The 25580-nt window shown below is 46.4% G+C and overlaps 1 protein-coding gene across 5 annotated transcripts in view; it reads right to left on the reverse strand.

The window, feature by feature from the left end:
* The window catches only part of ZNF236 (zinc finger protein 236), a 69270-nt gene that overhangs the window by 31216 nt on the left and 12474 nt on the right, over positions 1-25580 (reverse strand). For all 5 annotated transcript variants that reach the window (XR_011252465.1, XR_011252464.1, XM_069569283.1 and 2 more), the window contains exons 4-17: positions 21895-22073; positions 21095-21219; positions 20620-20792; positions 18384-18527; positions 16569-16772; positions 15383-15611; positions 9338-9610; positions 8477-8680; positions 5655-5796; positions 4676-4936; positions 3241-3494; positions 2479-2580; positions 1743-1894; positions 279-382 (exon numbers count right to left, since the gene is read on the reverse strand). Coding sequence is in view for 3 of the 5 variants with exons in the window: in XM_069569283.1 (XP_069425384.1) it covers positions 279-382; positions 1743-1894; positions 2479-2580; positions 3241-3494; positions 4676-4936; positions 5655-5796; positions 8477-8680; positions 9338-9610; positions 15383-15611; positions 16569-16772; positions 18384-18527; positions 20620-20792; positions 21095-21219; positions 21895-22073 (2546 nt within the window). In the remaining 2 variants the exon portion in view is untranslated. The remainder of the gene's footprint in view (positions 1-278; positions 383-1742; positions 1895-2478; positions 2581-3240; positions 3495-4675; positions 4937-5654; positions 5797-8476; positions 8681-9337; positions 9611-15382; positions 15612-16568; positions 16773-18383; positions 18528-20619; positions 20793-21094; positions 21220-21894; positions 22074-25580) is intronic.

A 25580-nucleotide genomic window follows, 5' to 3' on the forward strand; every position in this document is an offset into this window, starting at 1 on the left:
GCCTGGGACAACATGGCATGTTAGAAATTTAAGCCATTTCTGAAAACGAGGCAGCAGCCGCCTGCAGTGGGGACAGGAAGCCGCAGCAGACGCTTTACAGGGACAGCCTGCTGCGTCCTGACTCCAGCCACATTGCTTATTGGCTACACACGCTTTGGCGAGCCGGTGTCTTCACAGAGCCTTTGTGGGGCCGCAGGAGTGGTACTGTGGGCATGAGGCACAGTGGCACGGCCGCAAGTGCAGCAGCGGGAGCCTGGCACCGCGGGAGGCTCGCGTACCTGTAGGAGCGCCGGCTCTGCTCTTCCGCCTCCTCCAGGAACGGGGGGCGCGGAGGCTGCAGGTCCATCTCCTCCTGGGGGGACTCCTGAATCAAACGAGTTGTCTAAAATGTAATGGAAGCACAGAGAGGAGTACTTGAATATCTATGAATGAACATAAACACCTAACAACCAAGGATAAGCATAATCATAAATGTGGATTTAATGATGGAGAAAGCCCAATTAGGCCACTGTAATCATTTGGGCCAAATAAAACAACAAAAATCATTTATACCAATTTTATTAAAGAAATATTTATCTTCCATTAACTTGTTTAATACAAAGTTTATCCAAGCATGAAACTGATCTTGCCATATTTTCCATGTATGTTAAGAGATCACACTTACACTTGCTCTGCTCTTACTGAGAGTGAACAAAAAGCCCCACTTTCTTAAAATAGTCCGTCTCCTCGCTTGCTACAAAGTCACAGCGTTGGGGGAAGCACATTCCCAGTCCAGGAGTGGCAGCTAGGAAAATAGGCCCTTAAAGTTTCACTGGAGGATCCAGGTCTTCCACTTGGCTAAAAGCTTCCCACAGGGGCTCTTAAAGAGGGAAACAAATGACGGGCCCATCATCCCACCGCCACTGAAAGATTTCTGAGAACGGCAAAATCAACACCAGAACAAAAACTTACATGCCTTCAACTTGTGAAAGTCACTCAGTTGTGTCCGACTCTTTGCAACCCCATGGACTGAATTCTCCAGGCCAGAATACTGGAGTGGGTAGCCTTTCCCTTCTCCAGGGGATCTTCCCAACCCAGGGATCGAATCCAGGTCTCCCACATTGCAGGTGGATTCTTTACCAGCTGAGCCACAAGGGAAGCCCAAGAATACTGGAGTGGGTAGCCTATCCCTTCTCCAGCAGATCTTCCTGGCTTAAGAATCAAACCAGGGTCTCCTGCATTACAGGTGGATTCTTTACCAACTGAGCTATCAGGGAAGCCCAACTTGACTAAGAAATAAAATCTCAAATGATGCATCTCAATATTTATATTCGGTCTGTTAGCATGCATTCTAACATGTTTCTTTCAAGATCCCACAGATTAAAATGTTCAGGGTTGATTGCTAAAGCACCATGATATCCTTCAGATGTTACCAAAGTCCGTTCCACTATCCTGACTTTTAACCGAAAATGTCAAGCCACGTGATGGGAATGAAATCTTAAAGTCATACAAAAATGTTTTAAGGGAAAAGAAGCCCTATATGACAAACATTCCAGTTTTCACAGGTGATGCAACAGTGTTAAAGCTGTAACAAGCATGCATACACTCTTAAGTAAGTGAATTTAAAAAATTACAGTGAAGAACAAGCTAGAATTAGCTTATTCTTATTTAACTACATTAATGGTGTTGGTGCCAGGCACCTAAAAAATTACAGTGAAGAATAAGCTAGAATCTGCTCATGAGGACACTTCCGTAACACTCACTACATTAATGGTGTCGGTGCCAGGCACGGGAAGGAGGTTCTGCTGGTGGAAGCTCGTGGAGAGGGCCTGGGACTCCAGTGTGCTAGAATCTTGTAACTGCTGGACAGGGGGGAACGGGGTCTGCTGACTGTATGTATCAGTCACTGTGAAACCTGAAACAAGTCAGAAAACGTGAGTTTCACCAAAAATACTAAAGCTACACACACACACAAGAAAAACAAAAAAGGCTGGTTTTACAAATAAAGCTAATTAAAGTAACGTGTGCTTTCTGAGCTAGAACCGGTCTTATCAGCAGGCTCTGAAGTGACCTGCGCACAGGCTTGCATCCTCACAGGGCCGGCAGACAGACCAGCCACAAGGACGCACTTACTTCTAAGTCCCAATTGCTACTCAATTTCCTTTCCTTGGCTAGAAACCACATGTAGCGTGATTATTAAAATCACTTTCTGGAAAACCTGAACAGACTACAAAATAACGTGTGCATACACATGTACACACAAACACAATATCCATGTAAGATAAGAAAGCATGCGATTTGAAATCATACATTCCAGAAGGGCATTCACACACACACACACACACACACACACACACACAATATATCCATGTAAGAAAGCATGCGGTTTGAAATCATACATTCCAGAAGAGTGTTAAAGGAAGCTCTCGAAGTTGCTGTAAAGTTAAGCCCAGCCAGGTGCCACTCATTATTAAGCCCCAGGTGAGACCCACCACTGACCCTGAGACAAGCCAGCCGGTTCGAAGGACTGCTGCGGGGGTGCCTGCTCGTGAAGCTGGTCCACGTGCCCCTGCAGGGCCTGCTGTGGGGCCACGAACCTGTCTGAAGACAGAAGTAAGAGGGGCTCACAGACCTGGAAGTTACCACAGGCCTACCAGTCTGTCCAAAAGGATAGGTTTCTTTTTTCCCAAAACTCAGCTTCCTTATTTTGAAAAGACAGTAGGAAGACAATGCAAACATAGTGTATCTAAATTTATATATTTGGGGGTAAAAACTACAAAGTCCTGATCATAGACCAGACGCATTTTGGGACTGTAACAAAACAGTCAGCTGGCCGGCCAATTGTCTGTAGGCCTGTAGGAGACCCTGGGCCGGACTCTGTCACTAAGCTCGGTGTCCCCAGGGAAGTGGACAGCTTTCTGAGTGAGATCTTCCTGCAAGAGGCAGCGCACTGGACGAGGAGTCGAGGCTCCAGGGACAGAAGGCTGGCAGCCTCACCCTGTAGAGACTGGGAGTCGCTGGAACAGAGCACACACAATCACACAGATGAACACGCATGAAGACCAAAGGCTTCTAGGTGTCCTCGGGGTAACAGTGGGCTACAAAAAGTACGTATTGGAAGGTCCTATGTCTATAGCTCCAAATGCCTCGCAAATGCTCACAAGTACACACAGCACAGGTCATGACCGCAACAGTCAGAGATGAGAGGACCAAGAAGGACTGGGGGACACAGCCTGCAAACTCTTAGGAGGTAAAGCTTACCTTCCTCTGCCTCCAAAGGCTGCCCCGCCATCTGCGGGCCCAGCCCCGCCTCTTCGGCGCTCACGCCGTGCGGCGGCCCCAGCTCCAGCATGGCCCCGGGGTTGGCGGCCACAGCCTCGGCGCTGGGCTGCAGTGCCTCGCTCTCGATCTCCACCTGCATCGGGGTAGACACGTGCATGCCCTGCTGGTCCACAGTGCTGTCGTCCATGGAGGAGGCCTGCTGATGCTGCTGGAGTTGCTGGGCGAGCTCGTATCTTCAAAAGGAACCAAGAATAGTCCACAGCGTCAGGTGTGGTCGAAAACCAGGGGCATGGGCTACTACTGCCCAAGCTATAGTTTACTCACTAAATTTACTTTATCTCATTTTGAAGTCATGATGGCAATCCAGTTCAAAGTTAAATACTATTAATAATTCTGAAAGAAAAATCATGTCCCCTTATTCTTAAACACTTTCACAGATTATATGGACTTGAAGGCAACAAGAAATTTTTTAAAGCTTAAAAAAATTCAAGAGAGGCCACATGTTTCAAAGTAAAACCCTTCCAACCCAAATGGCGCAATGAGCCCAAGAGCTGGGAAAAAGACCCTCGTGAAACGAGGTGGGGCTCTGCCAGACTGCTTCCAGCACTATGCACATGTGTGGGAGGCACGGGGAGTCCCGGGACCTGCCAGGCCGTGCTCGGCCCAGTGACCGGGTCCACGGGCTACAGCATCTGGACGGCGGGGCATGTGGCCAAGTTCATTTTCTATAGGAGCCTTATTCCTGTTAATATCACTTTTCCATATACAAATACACCCAGCATATTTTCATCAAGGCCAACAACTTTTCTTTCAAAGAGAAAAATGAACAATGAATTCAGTGAGTGAATCAAAAACCTGAAGGAAAAAAAAAAACAAAACCCAGCTCAAATACAGATCTGATGTGGTCAGAAATGAATTTCTGCAAGGACTCCATCTAGAGACAAGATAGCCCTCTGCTCAAGCAAAAATCTAAGTCAGCGGCAATGACAGATGGTGTGATAGCTAACATATGTTCCCTTGATCGACAACCTAGAATAATTACCATGCAGGTAACACTGATGATATGCCTAGAAGTCACGGAGTCAACCACGACTTTCTTTTTTACAATCTTCATTTCATAATTACCATAGACACGCTCTATCTAGCATTTTATCTACTACTGATGATCAGTTTAAGACAGTTTACAAAGCATTTAGTGCAACACAGACTACTTCAATATCATATTAAAAATAAAAATGTTATGCTTTAGTCTATGGCTCTTAATACATCCTTAAACATGGATATAGAAGCTTCCTTAGATCAAGCTAGAAGTAATAATACAGGAAAACAAAGTCAACTATTTCCTAAAAACACTCTCACCAAAGTCGTGTAACTACCCAGATGGCTAGAAGGCGGCCGGCAGAGCCGCACCTACCTGTGGGTTTTCATGTGCTTCTTGCAGTTGAGCGACGTCTTGAACGTCTTCTGACAGTAGGGGCACATGTAGGGGCGGAGGTCATTGTGGATGCCCATGTGTCGCCGTAGGCTCCCCCCAGTCGTGAAAGCGCCGTTACAGATCAGACACTTGAAAGACTTCAGGCCTGTGTGCGTTCGCACGTGCGCTTTGAGCACTCCTGCAGAGACAAAGCCTCTTCCACACTGAGAACACTTAAAGGGCTTTTCACCTGTATGGGACCTAAAAAGAATAAAAACAGTAACGCATGAGCACCTTATGCTTTCACGGCGCCTTATACTTTAGAATGCACTCTCGTAACTATCACACTTGATCGCCCCCACTTTCCTGATTCCAATGGGACCCCTGAGATTCTATGTCCAGGGGCCCATCTAAAGTCCTGGGGCTTGTACACGCCTGACACAAAACCAGACCCCACGTCCCCATCCACGTTCCATCCTCTCCTCATGACCCCTCACTGTTTCTCTTGTGACCAGGTTTCTACTTCCTTTTCACTGTTGCTAGTGACAATAATTAACCTAAACTCTGATGAACACACCTGTGAAAGAATATTAACCCTAAAGAAACAAACCAGTACTTCTCTGACAAGTCCTAGAAATTGCAAAAACTGAAAAATAAAATAGTGTAAATAAAAATCAGGAGCCATTTGTGGGTAAAATATTTTGGTCAAGACACTAACGGGTGAAAATATGGGTGTGTGTCTTAGTTGCACAGTCACATCCAGCTCTTTGCAACTCCACGGACTGCAGCCCACCAGGCTCCTCTGTCCACGCAATTCCCCAGGCAAGAGTACTGGAGTGGGTAGAATACCAACGATCAATCAACATTCGGGGGTCAGAAGTGGCATTTTAAACAACAAGAGTTAACACTACCACTCTTAGTATTTATACAAGTCACCAGGTCACTAAATCACTTTCCATCTCTGAGTCTGTCACCTTACCTGATGTGTTGTTTAAGATGGCAAGACTTTTTATAGGCACGATGACAGTAAAAACACTTGTATGGTCTATCTGCTTCATTTACAAAATTGTTATTAAAATAACTTTGAAATAACTGGTTCCTTGGAATGGGCTGGATAAGACCTACAAAGCAAAGGAAAATCAGGAATAATTCACTGTCAATGTACCAAAAAAAGCTAAATGTCAAAAGGTGCCTGCTTTACCCAGAAGATAAGAATCCTGAGAAGCTAGATTCCAATGTAACAACTAAATGCTATTTTCATTGTTAGGAACTGGCTATTGAAAGAACACCTATCAGGAAACACAAAGCTAATGTAAGACAGATTTTTTTTTTCCAACATAAAGGAATATCTATATCACCACAGTTACTTCTCTTGGTTCTAGAGCCAGTTTCTCACGGATTTCTACATTTACTTTCTATGTAAGCATCTGCTGGCGTCAAATTTCTACAACTACATCAACATGTCGGACAGTCCGAGTTCTTGGACTCGTGTTTGTTCGGTATGAAGACTATAACCTAGGTACTACAACAAACTCAAGACAGAAATAATTCCAGTATCATTTTTGTGTTCTAAAAAAGTCAGGGTGTTCATAGGAATTCTATTAAAGGAGTATCTGCAAACAGCAAAATGACAATCTTAAACACTTCAGGTTTTACATACTTTCAAGAAATAAAGAATTCCCTTAGGCTAACCGTGTGATAAGTATGTCTTCATCAAGCAATAATTTATGCAATTCAGGATAAAAATACACTGAACTCTCTGAATTAATATCTGCCTGGAACAACAAGGGGAAGACACATGCAGTCAGCACTAGCTGGGCTGTGCCTCCTCCGTCCAAGAACAGGCCCCACTACACTCCCTGCCCCTCAGCTGCCTTGCACTTCCATGCGAGGGTCACCAGCAGGCTCCTCAAGCACACTGCTCTCTGGACAGCCCCTGATGGTGCAGGTTACAGCGCAACCCTGTGCCCTAAAACCTACTCCTTCCTCCCGGCTCGCCCAGTGCGCGTAGCCCATCCTCCTAGTCGTGCGGGGGCCAGGATGTGAACATCTCTGAGCCGCTTGTTAGGTCTGCCCATTTGCCAGTCCTGGAGATCACATTGGTGAAGATTAAACACGTACGTGAACCTGGTCTGTTGCGCTGTTTGGTTTTATGAGCTGCCAAAACTGCATAACAGCATCAAAGTATTCTAACCTACCACAGATCAGTGTCTGTACGCTAAACAACTAAACACCCCAGGAATGACAGTTCCTAGGAAGCTTGGTAGAAATCATACATAAAGTCATTGTAGACTGGTATCTGGGGGAGAATACTCTTAAACTTGTCTTTCAGGGCTTTCCATTTCTTCTAGAGTCAATTCTGCTAAATATACCACTCTAGACAAAAATACATTTCATCTGTATTTTCAAATGTATTAGCAAAAAGTTGCAGAGTACCTGCAAAGTGTTGATCTCATCTGCACCTGTGCTTTTAGACTGAGTCTCATTCCTAATGCTACAGGCATTTTCTCAGTCTTCAGTTTACCAGAGACATGTCACGTTATCTATCTGTTTATTCTCTAAAAGTTGTAAAATTATGTTCACTAGAATTTCATCTTGTCTTCAATTTTTATACTTATTAATTCCTTTTTGTTACTTTTCATTTTTCTACTTTTTTGAGTTATATATTTATTTTCATTCTTCTTTAATAAGAAACACTTCTTAAAACCCTTAATTTCTCTGGTAACAGCTTTGGCCCATTCAACCTGCTTATAAAATGTTTGTAATTGCAGTTTTGAGTCTTTCTTTTCCATATAATGAAAATTTAGATAGTTATTTTCTATTATGTTTTCATTGAACTATAATAAAGGATTGTTTCCTTTACAGTTTCTATTTTTGAAAACCTGAAATTTCTTTATACCCCAGAATGTGACCAACTTCTACTTCATGCATATTTAAAAGAGCATGTACTTTGGAGTAAACAGTTTTAAAGGTATTAAATCACCCTTTTTATATGTGTGCTTCAAATCCTCTTCAGTCTTGCTGTCTAAATTGATCTAATTGAAGACCTCTCACTACGGTGCAGAATTTGAATATTTCTCCTTTCTTCTGTTTTTGGTTTATATATTTTGATGCTCTGCACCTAAATACATAAAAGCTCATGACTGCTGATCATCTTATCAGTGGACTACCACTGACATTAATCCACAGTATCTCTCTTTATATCATTTAAGCTTTATTTATACCAAATCATATTTTGTTTGATACTAATTTTGTCCACAGACTAGCATATCTAAGATGATGAAATGCAGGAACTGCATAAAAACGTAAATTCTTGCACAGAATTTAATGAATTTAACTTTGCTCTAAGACCTACATTTTTCCAAAAATTCTCATAAGCAGTGTCTTTTTAGTTAACAAAATCATAATTTTCCTTCATTGTAACATCAAGCCTAAAAAGAATTTAAAAGCTGGCAGACTGTTGTTTTAATCAGAAGGTGAGAGCCCCCCAGCGGATGATCTGTGATGCAGACGACACAGCACTCCGGGCGCCCCACATGACAGGTCCCCGAGGAACAGTCCTCCTCAGTGAGGACTCGGATGCCAACACCCTCACTCACACACCACTTCCTCTCGCCAGGAACACAATCTGAGCAGCAGATTAAGGGACAGACAGAACTAGGATTTTAATTTCTCTGTGGGACATACTGGCCCACAGAGCAAAACAATTCACAGTAACTCCCCCCGCTCCATGTGTACAGCTATCTGTGCAGACCACAACACTGCCCCACCTTGCAAGGTACCCAAGGAGGGGACTCTTACCTACGTCTGTTATGAGAATCGGTTCCTGCAAAGGAATGTCAGGGACTGGGACGTTCGCCTTGCCCACGCGAACCTTGGCAGGTTTACGCTGGTGCCTCATCTTTCTCAACTCCGTGTGTTTAAAGTGAGAGGCGACATGAGTCTTCCTGTGGCCTGAGGTTCGGAACTTCTTGTCACAGTGAGGACAAGCAAAAGGTCTGACTCCTGAACAATTGACAGTGGAATTATTCCAGAGACATACATTTAAGGTCAGCATAAAAATCTAGTATTGCAATATTGATTTGAATACTCAATCTGTCGTTTCATGTTATATATATGTATTATTTCATGGATATTATCCGTTATTTCCCTTGTCTGCATACAGTGCACTTCATAGATGTGAAGGCACGTAATAAGCGCATTTTTTGTGAACAGAGCATTTACCACTTCCAGGAGAAAGCCTAAAACGGTAAAGTGGGTGCTCCAGCAACCAGGCGTCCTTGAGACACCAGGCTGCGTAAGGGCCTCCCCTCACGGTCACCGCCTGTAACTGGGAGAACAGCACGGCCCCAGGCCTGTGGGCAGCACCCACACGCTCAGGTCTCCACTGCACTCAGCCGGGCCAGCGCTGGGTAAACCGGCAGCAAGCGCTGGTGTTGCAGGAGCACGCTCCTGGTCTGCGTCAGAACCCGCTGCCCCCAGCGGCTCCCTCCTCACCCCCCCTGCTGCTGCCCTCACCCCTAAGAGGGCGCGACATGCTCCCTCTTTCGACCGCGGGCTCCACGAGGACTGCTCGTGCGGATGCGGTTCAGCCTACAGAAGGTCACGCGGCCTCGTGACACCCACGCGCACGAGCCCCCCGCGCCCCGCCGTCCCGCGCACCTGTGTGCAGGCGGATGTGCACCTTGAGGCTCCCCGAGGTGGAGAAGCTCTTCATGCAGTACTGGCACTTGAAGGCCTTGATGCCCGTGTGCGTCTTGATGTGGGCGGTCAGCGTGCTCTTCACGGCGAAGGCCCGGAAGCACTGGGGGCACTTGAAGGGCTTCTCGTGGGTGTGGATGCGGATGTGGCGCACCAGATCGCTGGGCTTGCGGAACTCCTTGGCGCAGCAGGGGCACACGTGCCAGCGCACGCCGTTCTCCTCGCGGATCGACCCTGGGGGGCGAGATGGGCCCAGCCCGGCTCAGCACCGAGCGGAGCCAGGCGCAGACACCCTGCGGCGGCCGGGGGCACTCAGACCGCACGCCACACCTGTGTGCTTTCTGCCACGGCAGAGGGCGTGTGTGATCAACTGTGGGGAAGGCTTAAATCTCCGTAATAACTGAAATGAAAGACGACTGTGACTGAATTCTGCAGACAATCCTAAGAGGCTCAGGAAGACACAAACCACTGGCTGAGAGAGAGGAACTCTAAGGAGACAGGTGTAGGGCATAAATCAAGAATGAGCAGTATAGACTCATCTGCTGGAAATGCAAAGAACAGCAGATCTCATCCAACTACTACAAAATTAACTCAAGGAACAAGAGGAGAAGGAGCGAAGTATAGTAAGTCTTGTCTGAGCCGATCTGTTATCACTATTAAAAAATACAAAAAAAAATAATAAAAATATAAATAAAATGATTAGGAAATGGTAAGTTCTCATGCTATAGAAAGGAACTAGACAGTTAAAACAAAGAAATACTATATTTAAATGAGTTCATGATTCATGAACAAATATAGAAAATTCTTCAAATATAAAAAAACTCTAAACACTTTTATTCAACCTTGAACCAGGCTTAAAACTATTTCCACCAGAAGAAAAATCACAAGTAGAATTTGTGGAAATATAATAGGTAAAATAATATCTAAACTGGCAAATTTCTAATTTGACAGAATCACCTTTTAAAATTTTAATTAGATTTATTCATCAGAAATTAAACAGATGCCTACGATAAGAATCCACTTGAAATCAAAAAGGCCATGTTGAGGAAATTCATCAGAAAATTTTCACTGTTTATTGAACTGTGTCTGTACAGACATTATTTTATTAGGGGAAGAGAAAAAGTTGTTTCCTTCTCTTTGATAACAATAAATACAAGGAATTTTCTTTATGGGCAAGTGAATTTGCAAAAAGAGAAAATGTATATTCCTGAAAATAATGCTCTTTGCAGGAATAAGTAACATAGGAAAGGAGGTTAAGTAAAAGAATCCAAAATAATATTTTTTCTGAAAACAAGAACGTATACAAACCATGCGGGGGGGGGGGGGGGGCGGCGGTGCGGGGGGCGGGGGGAAGAGCAGGAAACAAGGGAAACTTTTTTTTAATGAGAGAAAGATAGTTATTCTATGGTGATATTTCTCATATTGAGAAAGTCTAAAACTTAAGATTGCTTAAACTAATTAGACAAAAACTATTTTAGAAAAGTACAATAATTACCTAAATGTGTTACCATGACAAATCAGAAAAGCAAAGTACAAAAAGGAAGTCTCTGTTCGCTAAAGTCTGGAAATCACCTCCCTCGACCAGATTTTTTTTCAAGCAAAAATGAAAATATATCTTTAATTACGTAAGATGACACACAACTGTCACCAGGTTCTGATTATTTCTGGGAATAAAGTGGAACAGAGACACAGACTGGCAGCTGGAGCCGGAGCCTGACGCGCTCCAAATGCGCCCTGCAAGTATTTTGCTTGGCCCAGGCAGTGTTAGAAAGAGAAAACTGAATCCAGATTTCTGACCCTGTGACAAAATGTAAGATCCGGAAAACCAGTTCTTCATTCCCACATGGCAATCCTTCCTGGAGTTGGGCAATAGCTTTTCTCTTCAAACACATCAATAAATTTTAAGAGGAAAAAACATATATAGTCATCCTCAAGATGAAAAGGGATTTACTAAAATTCAACATCTAGCTTTTAAGTTTATAAAAAACTGCCTAAAAACAGGAGGAGGTGAATAAAATCTATCAATAAAATGTTTGACTTATTAGGAAAATACTGAAAGCAGTCCTACTAAATAAGGTCAGGAAAAAGTTCACTATCACACTGCCATAAATTTCTCATGTTTGACAGATGCTAGCCAATGTAACTAGGTAAGATACAAAAACACACAGTATACAGGAAAAGGTAAAATTATTGTTTACAAATGATATGGCTATACACCTAAAAAACTAAAACTCAGAAAAAGGCCCACACTTTAATCTATGGAAATCAACATCCTTCCTACCTACAATCAAAATGCAGAAGAAAATTTTAAACTCCTACTAAAACATGGAAGAAAAAAAAAGAAGATCTAAGTAAGTGGAAATGCATACCCTATTCCTTTTTAATTTTTTTTTTTACTGAATGATTATTTCAATTATATAGTGCTTTACAATTTTCAAAAGTTTCACACACATGATTCCATATAATCCCACACTAACCCTATTCTTTGGAATAAAGACAGAAAGTTACAAAAGCATCAGTTCTCTCTAATTAAGTCACTTACATACAAATACCAGGGTTTCCCAGGTGGTGCTAGAGGTAAAGAACCTGCCTGCCGATGAGGAGATGCAAGAGAAGTGGGCTCCATCCCTGGGTTGGGAAGACCGCCCAGAGGAGGACATGGCGACCCACTCCAGTGCTCTTGCCTGGAGAATCCCATGGACCGAGGGGCCTGGTGGGCTATGGTCCATAGGGTCTCAAAGAGTCGGACACAACTAACATGACTTAGCACAGCACATACAAATACCAACAGGAGTTTTTCCGAACTAGTTCTGGAAGTTTAGTAGATGTTTTTAAAGTGCATATGAAAAAATAAATATGAGAAAATAGTAAAAAAAAAAAAAAAAAACTTTAATTAAAACAAGTGAAGTGAGAAAGGACCAGGTGTCCTAGTTATAAAACACACAATAAAGCTAAAACCATTTGGTATTACAACACATGAAAAAAAAGATCACTGGAATAAAGCCCAGAAAAGACCCACACAGGCTTGAGAGTGTAACGTATGATGGTGGTGGCACCGCATCTCAGCAGGGAAAACAGGACTGAATAAATGGTGTTTGGGTGGCTGGGTGCCCGTCAACAACAAAAAATAAAACAGTCGAAGATTTGGCTTAAAATACAAAAGTACACAGGTGGTAGATGGACATATGGTGGTGACCATTTCATAATGTTAAAAAAAAAAAAAAGAAAATCAAAGTGTGAAAGTGTTAGGTAAAAGGCATTTTTTCCATAATGTCAGTGTTAAAGTCTAAGTGTTAACACAAGTCCCAAAGTCATAAAACACTGATAAATTTGGCTATATAAACATAAAACCTATCTCTCCCTTCTGCTATATGAAAACAAAAAATACTTCTCCCTTTTAACTCAAATGCCAAGCAAATCAGAGAAGAACCCACGCTACAGAGAACACTGTTGTGGCATCTTGCACATAAGACACTAGGAGGCAAAAGAGTGAAAACCGCACACGCAGCATGGCACACCTCACTAAAAACGGTATCACAGAATACACAACACACGCAGCATGGCACACCTCACTAAAAGCAGCATCACAGAATACACACCACCATGCCTGTGCCTGCTGGGAGACACAAGACCTGCGAGGCCGCGGCTGGGAGGGCAGGCGGGGCACAGGGAGCCCGGCAAGGGCAGGAAGGTGCACCCACCGCCCACCTGTGTGCCTTCTGAACCGCGTGCGATGAGCAGTTCTGCCTACTCTCAGAAAAACTTAGAAACACGTGTATTTATTACACACTTACTATGTGTCAGGCACTACTCGATTCTCTTTTATTTATCCCATCACTGCCCCTTTTACAGATGAGAAAGTTGAAAGGTTAACTGACTTTATTAAAACTTCATGATGAAGATGGTTGGATGGCCTCACCGACTCAATGGACATGAGCTTAAGCAAACTCTGGGAGATGGTGAAGGACAAGCAAGCCTGGCGTGCTGCAGGCCATGGGGTCGCAAAGAGTTGGACACAACTTAGCGACTGAACAACAAGCAGCAATGATTTACATGTCACAAGGTTTATGATAAATATAAAAGTATTTGTTAAATATTTAACTCCTACAAAAAATACTTCTTAAAACAACAAAGCAAAGAAAATATTCATTTTCACAAGACTGAGTAAATCAGAGTGATGGCTTTAGATTCCTATATATGTTCAACTTGGAAATGTAATTAAAGTTAATTATCAGCTGTTAAGAAAATGTTATGACTTATGACACAAGAATAGTTTGCTCAGGGTCTTCTTAGGGTACCAGATGGTATCAACTACCCCTGAAGAAGTGTTTTTGTTTTCAGAAATGATCATTACATTAAAAGTATACTGGTTCCTATAAAAGGAGGGACTCCTTTTAATCAAAAGGAGTGTCTGTATATAGAAACATGCCCCCAGTGATATTATCATCACAACATCAGAGATGATTAAAACAAAAAAAGCTTGTTCCAACCTATAGTAAGGATCACGTTTAACCTAAAATTTACTAGAACTACATAAACTTGCTCAGTACTCTAAATATTTATTCAAATATTTCAAAAATTAAAATTTACATAATCTTTATAGACTCAGTAAGCACAACATTGCATATTAAAATAAGGTACAATAGGGTTAACTGCAGTTTCATTTTGAAATCTCCATCTGATGCTCAGTGCAGAAGAGAAAGCCGTTTCTAACCCTAAAGACGGAGGACAACCCGGGATGAAGTTTCCCCTTCAGCACCTTCCGGAGGCCAGTCTGGCCTGCCCTCAGCCACGTCTGGGCACCTCCGTATGTTCAGCACAGCAAGTGCTGTAACTTGTATGAACGTTTCACAGGGACTGTTGGGTTTTCATCAGTTTATCAGGTGTACGAGACGGAGATGTCCAAGAACACACGGCTAATGTGGGACCTCCAAGGCCACCACACAGCTGACAAAAATGTGTGGAAATGGCCCTTATTTCCTTCTTGCCTCTCCAGATCCCAGGAAACCCCAGACAATAAACTGCTTGGGTTCCATCATCCTGTTTTCACGTGGGGAGGAAGGGTCAGATCAAAAGAAGAGGGAGAAGAACGAGAGTAGGGCCAAGATGTTTTGTGGGCTGAGAATCAAAGACTTCACAACCACACATTGGCAATGAGAAAATGCGTTCTCAGAAAGAAGTGTTAACACAGATGACAGGGTTAGTCCACACCTCCCAAGAACAGTTACTGCATTAAGCAAACATTTTTACAGGAACACTGCTCCCAAAAGGCAGGGATCTATCTTATCCATGAAAGACACAGTAAGGCCTGCTCCTGCATGGTGAGCCAAACTGAGCCCCGAGGGACTGCGGAAACGCACAGCATGCATTCCAGCTGCACACGAGTGACCCAGGGGACCATGCGTCCTGCTTGTCTTCAGGACTGAGAGAGGAAGACCCCTGCTCCTACGAGGCGGCGATGTGAGCTGGCCTCCAACAACCGCCCGAGTCCCCCAGAGAACGAGAGAGGAGGGCAAGGAAGGAGATCTGTGTGACGCAGCCATGTCTATGGGACGCACACCACTCAGCAGACGCGAGGATGCTGAGGGGACAGCAGGAACCCAGCTTCCCCACAGCATGCGCTTGCATCCAGACGCCCAGAGGGGAGGCAGAGATGCAGGTGGGGCGGGCTTCCAAAGGCTGGGAGCCGGGGAGCAGACAGCGCCGCTGGGAAGGGGCCGAGGGTGGGGCGGGGGGGCTTCAGGAGCTTCAGGCGGGGGGCTCTGGGGGACGACAGAGCAGAGCCTGGCATGAAGGGCTGGCAGGAAGGAGGGCTCAAGCACGGGACGTCAGCCACCCGCGGAAAAGGGGCAAGTTCAACAAAGCTCACCACAAACAAACACTATTGGGCAGAGAAGAAAGGAGTCTTCAACAACACATCCCCCCTCAGAAGGAAAAAGGAGGACACGACTCTTAAATAGCAACTGACCACTCAAATGTCGGAACCTTAGCGCGTGCTAAAATTACCTGGTAGAAACGGTGATTTCTTCTTTATAATCTTTTTCTCCTTTTTATCCAGCTTCTCTGGGCTTTCCTGCTCTTTCTCTTGCTCTGTGTCTGTAGGGTCAGCTGGCTCGCTTGAAATGCTCGTAGCGTCTGGGGTCTGGCCCTGAGCTGCCGCGGCCTTGGTGTGGCTGGGGTCGCTCGGATGCGCTGCAACTGGAATTGAAGACAGCCCACTGTTTTCTAAGGCTTGCTGAGACAGAACAGAACTAGGAGGTTAGGAGGGGTGACGCCCACACCTGCCCACCAAAGTCAATCACAAAGACACAAGCAAGCCTGACCTGCGGAAATCTGACTCGACCCCACCAGGAGGAAAGCCTCCATCGCCAAGCAGTCCTCTATTAACATAAGCGAAACATCCAGATCTGGAGGTAGAAATGTCCCTTTGGAAATCTGACATCTCAGCTCTACCCAAAAGCTGGCATGGCAAAAGCTGGCATTTGCGTTTCAAAATTAAAGGGAATTAAAATTAACTACAGTGCCTGGTAGAACTATTGTATCAGACAACCCTGGTTGTCTATAGCACGTCTGGGAATCGCGGTAAGAGACGAGAGGGGCTTCGCCCTCAGGACACCAGCTGTCACAAGGTCCTGACAACCTGACTCTTCACTCCCCAGCCAACTTGTCACCACGAAGGTGGAGCACACAGGTCAGCGTTTACCATCAACAAGTAAACAGAGGGAGGGGAGCGAGGGGGAAGGCCGCGGCCGTGGAGCGGGCCTGGGGGAGGAGAATTGAGAGAGGCATCTGTGCACCCTCCTTCGCCAGCCCCACGCGAGCAGAGATGCTCACACATGGTCAGGACCCGTGGTGCTGTCTCCAAGGGGCTCAAGCAAGAATCAAATAGTCCTCACCCTCTGTCACCAAGGACAGATATAAGAAAGCCCTGAAAAGCCTGTTCTTTTCCAGAAAACTCACTTACAGACAAAAAAGTTAGGTTTTTAAAACTTTTTGTTTATAGATTAATAAATCATTTCAAAATCTGCATTGTCCATAAGTAATCAAATAAGCAAGCTTTGTTTCAATATAATCGTTTCAGTTAGGACACATTTCTCGTGAAGATGCCTTTACTCCGACAAGCCCTGAATACTGACTTCCCAGCGGTGACCCCGGCCCTGACGGACACGATGGCGGGGGCAGCGTGGCTCACCTGCAGGATGTCCTGGTTGATGCCCACGGTGATGCTCAGCTGCTGGGCGGCCTGGGGCGGCTGGCTGGCCTCCACCGGCCCCGGCTCTGACAGCTCCAGCAACTGCTGGATGACGTCGGTCACCACCTGCGAGCTCTGCTGACCGGGAGCTGACGGGACCTGGGCGTCCGTCTGCTGGAGAGGTAAAGTCTGAAAAAGCGTGGCCTAAAACACACCGACATTCATTAAGAATGGTAAACAAGTATACTAATTCGTACAGCAATTTAAGAAAAAAAAAGAAACCAGCATTATTTTGTTATGAGCAAGAAAATCTAACAATATCCCAAATATGCCTCACTGACTTTTTAAGTTAGACCAAAACTGGCTCTTAAAAAAACGTATTCAATGAATTTTTCTGTAACTCTTTTAAAGTCTTTTACATGGTAGTAGAGATTATTACTTCAAGGTGAGGGATTAAGCACACAAACCGCATCCCCCCGTCGGTCACTAAAATGAGGAGTAAAAACGTTACCAAATAGACAAAATAAGAAAGAAATCACTGTGGTCTAAAAATTTTTTTGATTCCTGAAAACTAGGGGCAGTGGAGCAATAATAGCTCTGTAAAGCCAGAGCCAAGAGTATGGAAGCGGAGAGCTGATCTGATTCCTCAGAAACCCAGAAATCTGAAAATACACACGTAAGACAGTGGGGTCAGAGAACCCGCAAGACACTGTCATGGTGGACATCAGGACAAACCCCTGCATGGCATTCTCAGCGTTTTACTGAGAATGGAGATGTTTTAAATGACTTGGATTATCATTCCAGGTAATTCATTCCACCTACACGCTTGATTTGCATACTGCCAAAGGAAAAAGAAAAACAAACTCTAACATTTGCTTGATTTGTATGTTGAAAATTTTATTTAAAACTACTCAGTCCAAAATAAAATTTAAGACCTAATTACAAGACTGATTACTCTCCAGTTTTAGAACATCATTACAACACTCTCCCTGATCAAGAGTAAGCTGAGGACTCATCCCAAGCCACAAATACAGTGAGAAAGGAAAAAGCCAACACTAAATGTGAGCCCCATGCTTGGGGTCAAAATACAAACTGGGCCTGTCCTCTCCGTGGTAAGAGGCAGCTGCCGACTTGACACCAGCTACCGACTGGCCGCACTCACGAGGCACCTCTGCACTCGCGAGACTTGTCTGCTGTGGTCAGGACACCATGCTCAACACTTAGACGCCATCAAGCAGCTCGGCTGAGAGGGCAGGAGAAGCCACAGACGGAGGCTGAGCCACTAGTCTACAGGAAGGAGCCAAGTGGGCACGCTTTGAGTCACAGCCCTTACTGCGTGTACTGGGAAATACAACTTAGTTTCCCAAAAGTGCAAGGTTTCAGGAAGAAGAATCACTGTCACATCAGACCCAGGGAAACATCACTTTAAAAAGAGAAGTGATTCTTCAGTGAGAACACAGGCATAAAGAATATTCAATAATCACCAGTTAACACTGACTGCAGGAATTACAACTTGATGTTGTACCATTATAACATCATTGTTACGTCATTATAACAATGATGACATTTGGCCTTATTTCTAACTGGTTCAGATGATAACCCATAAATCAGAATCACGTAAAATTATTTTAAAGTTTCCAAAAATTTGATTTTCTTTAAGCAAACAAATAAAAGTAGGACCCATACTTCCATACAGGAAACTTTCATAGCACCTTTATGGTACTACTGACGATTCTATTCCATTTTAAAGGTCATACTTTGGATGACAGATTTTGGTAACAGAATACCTTCTATCAATCAGCTGGTCAACCTTACCGTTAAGACGTGAGCAGTCTCTGTAGCGCCTGCTGAATTCTGTGGTCCACCCATATGCATCTTGCTGATGTGAGTGTTCAAGCTACCTAAACTTTTAAATACACAACTACATTCTGTACAATTATAAGTAGGGCCATTCTTGACCTTAAAGAACAAAAAAGAAAAACAATGTTTTACAATTAATCGTTAGATTAAAATATTTACATGATGGCAAATTATAACTAACCATTCAATTAAAATGACAGAAATAATGTAACTCTTTATTACACCTTTTAAGTTAGAGAGGTCTAGAATCAATGACCTGACTCTGTAATCAGTATTTTCGGTCTGAGATTAGTTGAAATTTCAGTCTTTTCTATAAATCAGAACTGGCTCGGGAGTGAAAACTCACAGTTTTCAGTTACTGTGCTCTAGTTAAAAAAAAAGTCTGACGTGTTCTCGATTTCTTAAATGGTTAAGTGTTCAATAAAATGGTTTAAGTGTTCAACAACCAAGGCCAGACAGTTAAGACTTTTACTCTGAATCTTAAACACACAAGTCAGGAGGGCGGCCACCAGTTCCAACAGTTGCGTCTCATCAGTGGCCACATTCTAAGCCTCTGGCGGAGCAGAAAGTGGAGCGCAGGGCAGCGAGGGAGCAGGGCCGCTGGCACAGAGGCGGCGCCCAGCAGTCCTCGCCCTGCCCTCAGGGCCTGCGCCGGCCAGCTCTGAGCTGGGGGAGACGCCATCTTCCCGGCACCTCGAGAAGAGCAAGTCCACGGCTTAGCCTCACCACAGGATTAGATAACACTCCAAGCAATCTTTAGGGGTTGTTCCCAGAACACCAGAGTCAGTCCCACTACAGGCCCCGGGGGTCTCCAGCTCGGGGCAGGCGAACCTGGCCTTCCCGCAAGGCTCTCCTAAGCCGGGCAGTTCTCAGCCTCCTTCTCCTGGTGCCGTGTGTGCAGACACACAGTCACTCCTCGGCAATCCCCTTCACATGGAGGCAGCTCCGGGAGGCACTAACGCAGACCAAAAGGCACCCTTGCGAGTCTGCGTGTGCTCTTCCCAGGGTCCCTGGGCCTTTGACAGCAAACAGTCTTAAAAGCAGCTTCCCTGCATACGAGTTCTCAGTCTGCTTGTAAACTATCAGAACTATGTAAGCTTTTCTTCATTTTACTGTTACCTAAGGATTTACCAAGGGTAAAATCAAAAGATATACACTTGCTTTTAGGACTGTGGTATTTTTCATCCTCCAAAGTAAGTACATAAAATAACTGATCCATGATAAGAGTGTTTGTGTTGCTTGAATACCTCTTCATTATCTCCAACTAGACTAAGTAAGACACCCAATCACGGCGGTTAATGAGAGCGAAGATGAACCGGACGGACAGAGCTACTTCCAGAGGCTGACAGATCAGCAACAGCTGGAGACAGCGAAACACGGGAACATCGGTTTGGCTGAAATGATCAGTTAACGTACAGTATGGAGGCAAGTCCTCTGGCCAGGGCTATGCGGACAGAAAACGTGAGTGGGGCTGTACACAAGGTCAGCTGTGCCAGCACAGGAAAACCCTTCCTCCTCAGGTTCACATCGTCTTTCAGCTCCTTACACTTGGAAGCGCCCGTGTTTTGGGCTCACTAAAAGGCATGACAGAACGTTTACGTTCAGACTGATCGACCGTAACTAACAATGGTATTAGGATTATTTTCAAACGTTTACTCATCAAAGCTATAATATTGTTGGTAAAAAGACAAAAAACAGTATATTTCCATATAAGCCAAAAAGGTTCACATGTTTTATATATACACATATATATTCATGTATATGTATGTACTTGTCTAGATATATACATATATATGTATTTTGGGGAGCTTCTTAGGTGGCTCAGTGGTAAAGAGTCCACCTGCAATGCAAGAGAAGTAGGTTCAACCTTGGATAGGGAAGATCCCCTGGAGCAGGGCATGGCAGCCCACTCCAGTACTCTGGCCTGGAGAATCCCATGTGAGGAGCCTGGCGGGCCACAGTCCATGGGGTCGCAAAGAGTTGGACATGACTGAGCCCGAATGCACGTACTTTTTTAAACAGGGTTTGCTCTGCACAAACCCTTTATCTACATTTAACAAGTAGAGTTCCTCGGGCTCACCCTTCACTCCGGGGGCACCTGTGCAGCCTGTGACGTCTGCACTCCTGTGAGGACCTCCCCGCTCCACCCCAGCCTGCCCGTCACAAGCCTACACCCCGGGGACACGCTCACCTCGGAGTGAACCCTCTGCACATGGGACTGGAGGTTCCCTTTCTGGGAGAAGGCGGCGGGACAGAAGGCACAGGCGTGGGGCTTCTCACCCGTATGCTTAATCATGTGAGTCTGCAGCGCTCCTTTCTGGTTAAAAGCTTTTCCACATTCGCTACACTTAAATGGCCTTTCACCTGGAGAGGGAGAGAGATGATCAAAATATGATTCCATACTGTGTGAGCATCTTATGGGTTAAGAGAAATACTTCTTAAGTTACCCAAACTCAAGACCACACACCTGGCCCCTCCAGGCGGAACGCCTCCCTGAGGCCTCAGACCCACACTACCACCACCTCCCCAACATTGCAAAGGAGCACTGCGGGCCTCCGCAAGCTGGAGGGAAAGCCGAGGACCCAGTCCAGGCCGGGCGGGCTCCAGGCCACAGTCTGGCCCCCAGGCCTCGTCAGAGGTCCTCCAGAAGCCAGCGCGCCCCACACCTGTGTGTATCCGGACGTGCCGCGTCAGCTGGCTCGGCTTCTGGAACGTCTTTCCGCAGTGCGGGCAGGAGTATGTGAAGCTGCTCCTGTCGATGTTCCTGTTGTATGACCTGGTGCCGGCCACCCTGGGATCCCGGAAGGAAAGCATGCGGTAAGTGGGGTCCCTGTGACCCCACCGCTTCAGAACCAGAGCGAGCTTTAAGGAGAGATCAACCACACACACGGAGCGAGAAGGCTCCCACCTCCCTGGCCCTCAGCCGCCGCCCTGCGCCCTGGCTCTCCCTGCTCCAGCCCCCAGAAGCAGCCTTGCCGCATCCTGAAGGCTGGGCAGAAACCTCCAGCCTAGGCTTTCTCATCTGCAAAACGGGGACCACAGCAGTATCCTGGCGTGAAGGTCGGTCTGTTAACGATTAAATGAAGTTTTACTTATCTGTTTGCAGACACACGAAGCACAGTGCTGGACACGTGCAAGCTCCATGTAGTACAAATAAACCAACTCACTAAAAAGGGTGCTAATCTGGCCCTGTGAGTCCACTCTACACACCTTCTTACCTGCCCATTAAAAGTGTACTGCCAATACCTTGTTCTACAGCTGTTCTCATTGTAATCCAGCTAAAAACGTCTACCCTCAGTCTGACGTTTCATTTTTGACCTTATCTGTCCTACTGCACGACACGGACCACAGGTTATGAAAGCCATCCCAGCACCACACTCCCGAGTCGCCCTGCTCCTGTTCCTAGAGCAGCGTGCCAATTTTTCATACATGGTATAATTTTCTTTAGCCGGGGAAGGCTTCCCACCTGATCTTGTAGTGTGTCTTCATGTGCTCCTTGAGCTGTGAGGACGTCTCGAACTCCTTCCTGCAGGCCTTGCAGGTGTGACTGCGGCTCCCGGCCAGCTCCTGGCGGTGCTCCTCCATGTGGATGGCCAGCTGGCTCTGCAGGGTGAACTCATCCCCGCACTCAGAGCAGATGAGGTTCTAAGGGGGAGAGGGCACCTGTGAGCACGCGGACATGCCGGAGTCTCGCTGCTTAAACCGCTGACACACGCAGTGCACCCTCCTGGTGAACAAACACCGCCTCGCCTCTCAAAAGATACACGCGGGCTCTAAGTACAAGGATACAAGAAATCACTTCTTTGTTGACAGAAACACAGGCGAAAGGATGAGAGAACACTACAGCTTTTGAGCAAAGTGAGCTGCTTCAAACTGACTGCTGGTTAATGGCACTTTGTCCATCTACGCTGTGAAAACTCTGAAGCAGGACTTGGACACCACAAAAAGGTCAAGAAAGAATTTAAATTAAGATGATAGTTAATAGACTTCCTTAAAACAAGCTGGCAGCTGGTAAGCTCCTAAATGGAAATACCTATCGCTCCTTCCATCTGGTTTATATAGAAGGTTCATCACAGGACAGTCAGCGGCTGCATCCAGACGTGCCTGGCTGAGCACCTGCGGGGCTAGCACAAGACACACACAGGATCTCAAAGGCTCGCTGAAAAGAAGGTAAGGCGCGAAGCAGCACAGCAACTTCTAATGTGCGACTTAAAATGCTTGGGCTGTATTTTCGTAAATATATTAACATGTATTTCATTCTTTTGTTCTGACTTCTGAAAATACAGCCAGGGTCAATTTTAAACCACGAGCAGTGTCTCCGTCAGGACAGCGCAAGCCCCAGTGTCCTGAAGCTGGGCCTCGGCTCACGTTGAGGCCCTAATCACCAGCCATGTGCACCTGAGTGTGCTGACCGCCCAAGGGGTGTGAAACAGTGGGGACCGCAACACCTGCCCTCCCAGGGCTGCCACAGCCAAGTCCAGAGACGCACGTGAGCTGCTGCACAGCGCAGGAGTGCCAAAGTGAGGCGTTCCATAATGCCGCTAGGTACCTGAGAGTGCGCATAAACTGCTGTTTCTGCACAACAGAATGCAAAGCTATCTCTTCCCACTAGACTTTCTTCTAATTACCGCACCTGATAGCCTCGTGAATGCACAGAAACCTCACTGAATGAGGCCGTTCACTGACACTACTCAGCGCGTCCTTTGTGGAAGGGACGAAGCTGAATGGGATACCTGGAGCAATCCAATGACTTCAACTTAAATGACTTTTAAGTTAGTGTTAATATTTAATAATCTAAGGAAATAACGAACTGCTGTTTTCTTAGTATCTTGCTGATAATAAAGAAATTTCTTTCTTGCGAACTGTCAAAAAATTTTTTAAACCATCTAACAACAAAACTTGTTGCCCCCCTCGAATGCAGCGGCGGGGCCACGTGTACCCTGACTCTGCAGGCAGAACACCTGCCCTGCACCGACGACTTACAGTCGCGATGCAAACCGTGACTTTCCATCCCCATTCCCAGCCCTGTTCTTTATTTGCTCTGGCTCAGATCCACCCTCTTTTTTATGTACTTTTTTTTTTTTTACCAAATGAGCAGGTGAGTACATTTCAGGAGATATCTACGTGGATACTCTCTGAAACTTTCCTGAACTTTCTGAGTAAACCCTGGCTTGTGTACAGTTAGCTCACGTGGTGAAAGCAGGATTGAGTACACGCTGCACCACAACTGACATGGGCTATCGGACGGGAGGCTTTGTAGCTGCCGCCACATCACACCTGCCAACCCCAAGGGGCCTGGATGGGCCTCCCATCCTCCTGGGTCCCGGGCTCGTCCCAGTGGGAGCGTGAGGCCTGGAGGGCAGCACACAGCCTGTCCACTGCACTGCGTTTCCTGCGGTCACAGCCCCTGATCGTGCCTCCTGCAGAGGCAGGCGGTGCTGGGTGATGTCAGTGACCGCTGAGCAGCCAGCAGACTGTCAGGGAAACGTGGTGTTCTTATCAGCCCCCATCTGTCTGAAGATGAAACTTTTAAAGTCAGAGTATGAGACACGATAAACAGCAACCACCTTCAGGCTCAGCGCCTGTAACACCTGCCCTTTCTGCCCCCTCCCGGGGGCCACCCTGGCCCTTCTCTTGCGCCCCTGGGCACCGGCGCCCAGCGCTACCCTCGCCTCTCCCAGGCTGTCTCAGGAGCCCTCTGCTCTGCCCACAGGAATCTGCCTCAAGGTGCTGCTCAGTGCTCGGCAGACACCCCAGCCACATCACAGACCCCTCCTGACCCCAGCGGCAGGCGCCCCCCTCTATGGTCCCCCGGGCTCACGGCAGGGCCGGCAGGGGCCCTGTGCAGATGCACGCAGAACCAGGGGAGGGGAGGCCCACCTCACAGGGCCCCTGTCGCCAGGCTTCCCACACGGCTGACCAGCCTCGAGCACATCAAAGCACTGCAGCCCTCCGCCAACACCCAACTCCCCCCTCCCATCACACATGGGTCCCAACTGAACGTCGATGCCCACGGCCACCCAGCTGACGGGCGCTGTGGGCACAGTCCACGCTCCCCTCTCACCCAGCACACACACATCAATTCGCAGCAGCGATCCCAGCATTCCATGCACACGATCCTCGTGTGTGCGTCTGCGCTCGTACCCCTGGTCAGCTCAGCTGCACGTCCCGAGGGCAGGCTTCCTGCGCCCGCAGCCCCCCAGCCCCTCACTGAGCAACGCGAGGCCGCACCACCCACGCCCAGCCTGAGGGCAGCCCCACGGGCCAGGGCAGCGGATGCCACGTAGCACCGCGGGGGCCGAAACAGTAGCCGGGACTCAGTCACCTGAATAGGACAGCACAGCATGCCAGCACTCGGTTGCGTTCATGGGGCGCCGAGGTCTGTGTGTGCACTGACCGCCCCCAGACAAGCTGCTCCTGGGAGAACTGAGGTCATGGGCTGAAGGAGACTTAACTCTCTACCCTTTTCTCTACTGTCTGAGTCTTACTATTTGAACTGATTCCCAGGTATTTTAAAATACCATATTAAACCCTTTCTGCCTTTTGAAAAGAACACATTGGCCATTTCTGGACAGTGCTACAGCTGAGTGAGACAGGTGGGCCTGCAGCCTGCAGAAGGTACAGAAGGGCACACACTTTCTAGAATACAAGGTGGCATTCTACAAAGAGCGTGAAAAAGCCTTGTTAATTCAGTAAACCCAGTTGCATGACTCTATCTTAAGGAAATTTGCATTATTTATAGTACTGAAAAAGGATAAACAACTTAAATGTTAAAAATGAAAGAAATGATAGAAATATCATGACACTCTATCCAGATGCTAAAGACCTTAATAAAGCAATTTAGAATAGCAGTGTGGGGGAAACACTCATGATTCACGAAGCGAGCGAGGGAAAGATGCATTCACAAATACGGAAGGGACAGAGCAGATGACGCGACAGGATATAACTGCACCGAAACACTGTTCCTAAACAAACTACTACGGAAGTCTGTGCATACCCCTCCAAAAGCCAGAAACAACACACCTGACCCTTGAAAAGCATGGACGTCTAGGGCATCGACCCACAGGTGAACATCCGAGCATAACTTGACAGCAGGCCCTCCACGCCCACGGCTCCCCACCCTTGGTCCCGGAACCACCCAGCCCTGTCGGA

Source organism: Ovis canadensis, chromosome 23 (genome assembly GCF_042477335.2).
Source record: "Ovis canadensis isolate MfBH-ARS-UI-01 breed Bighorn chromosome 23, ARS-UI_OviCan_v2, whole genome shotgun sequence".
Lineage (NCBI taxonomy): Eukaryota > Metazoa > Chordata > Mammalia > Artiodactyla > Bovidae > Ovis > Ovis canadensis.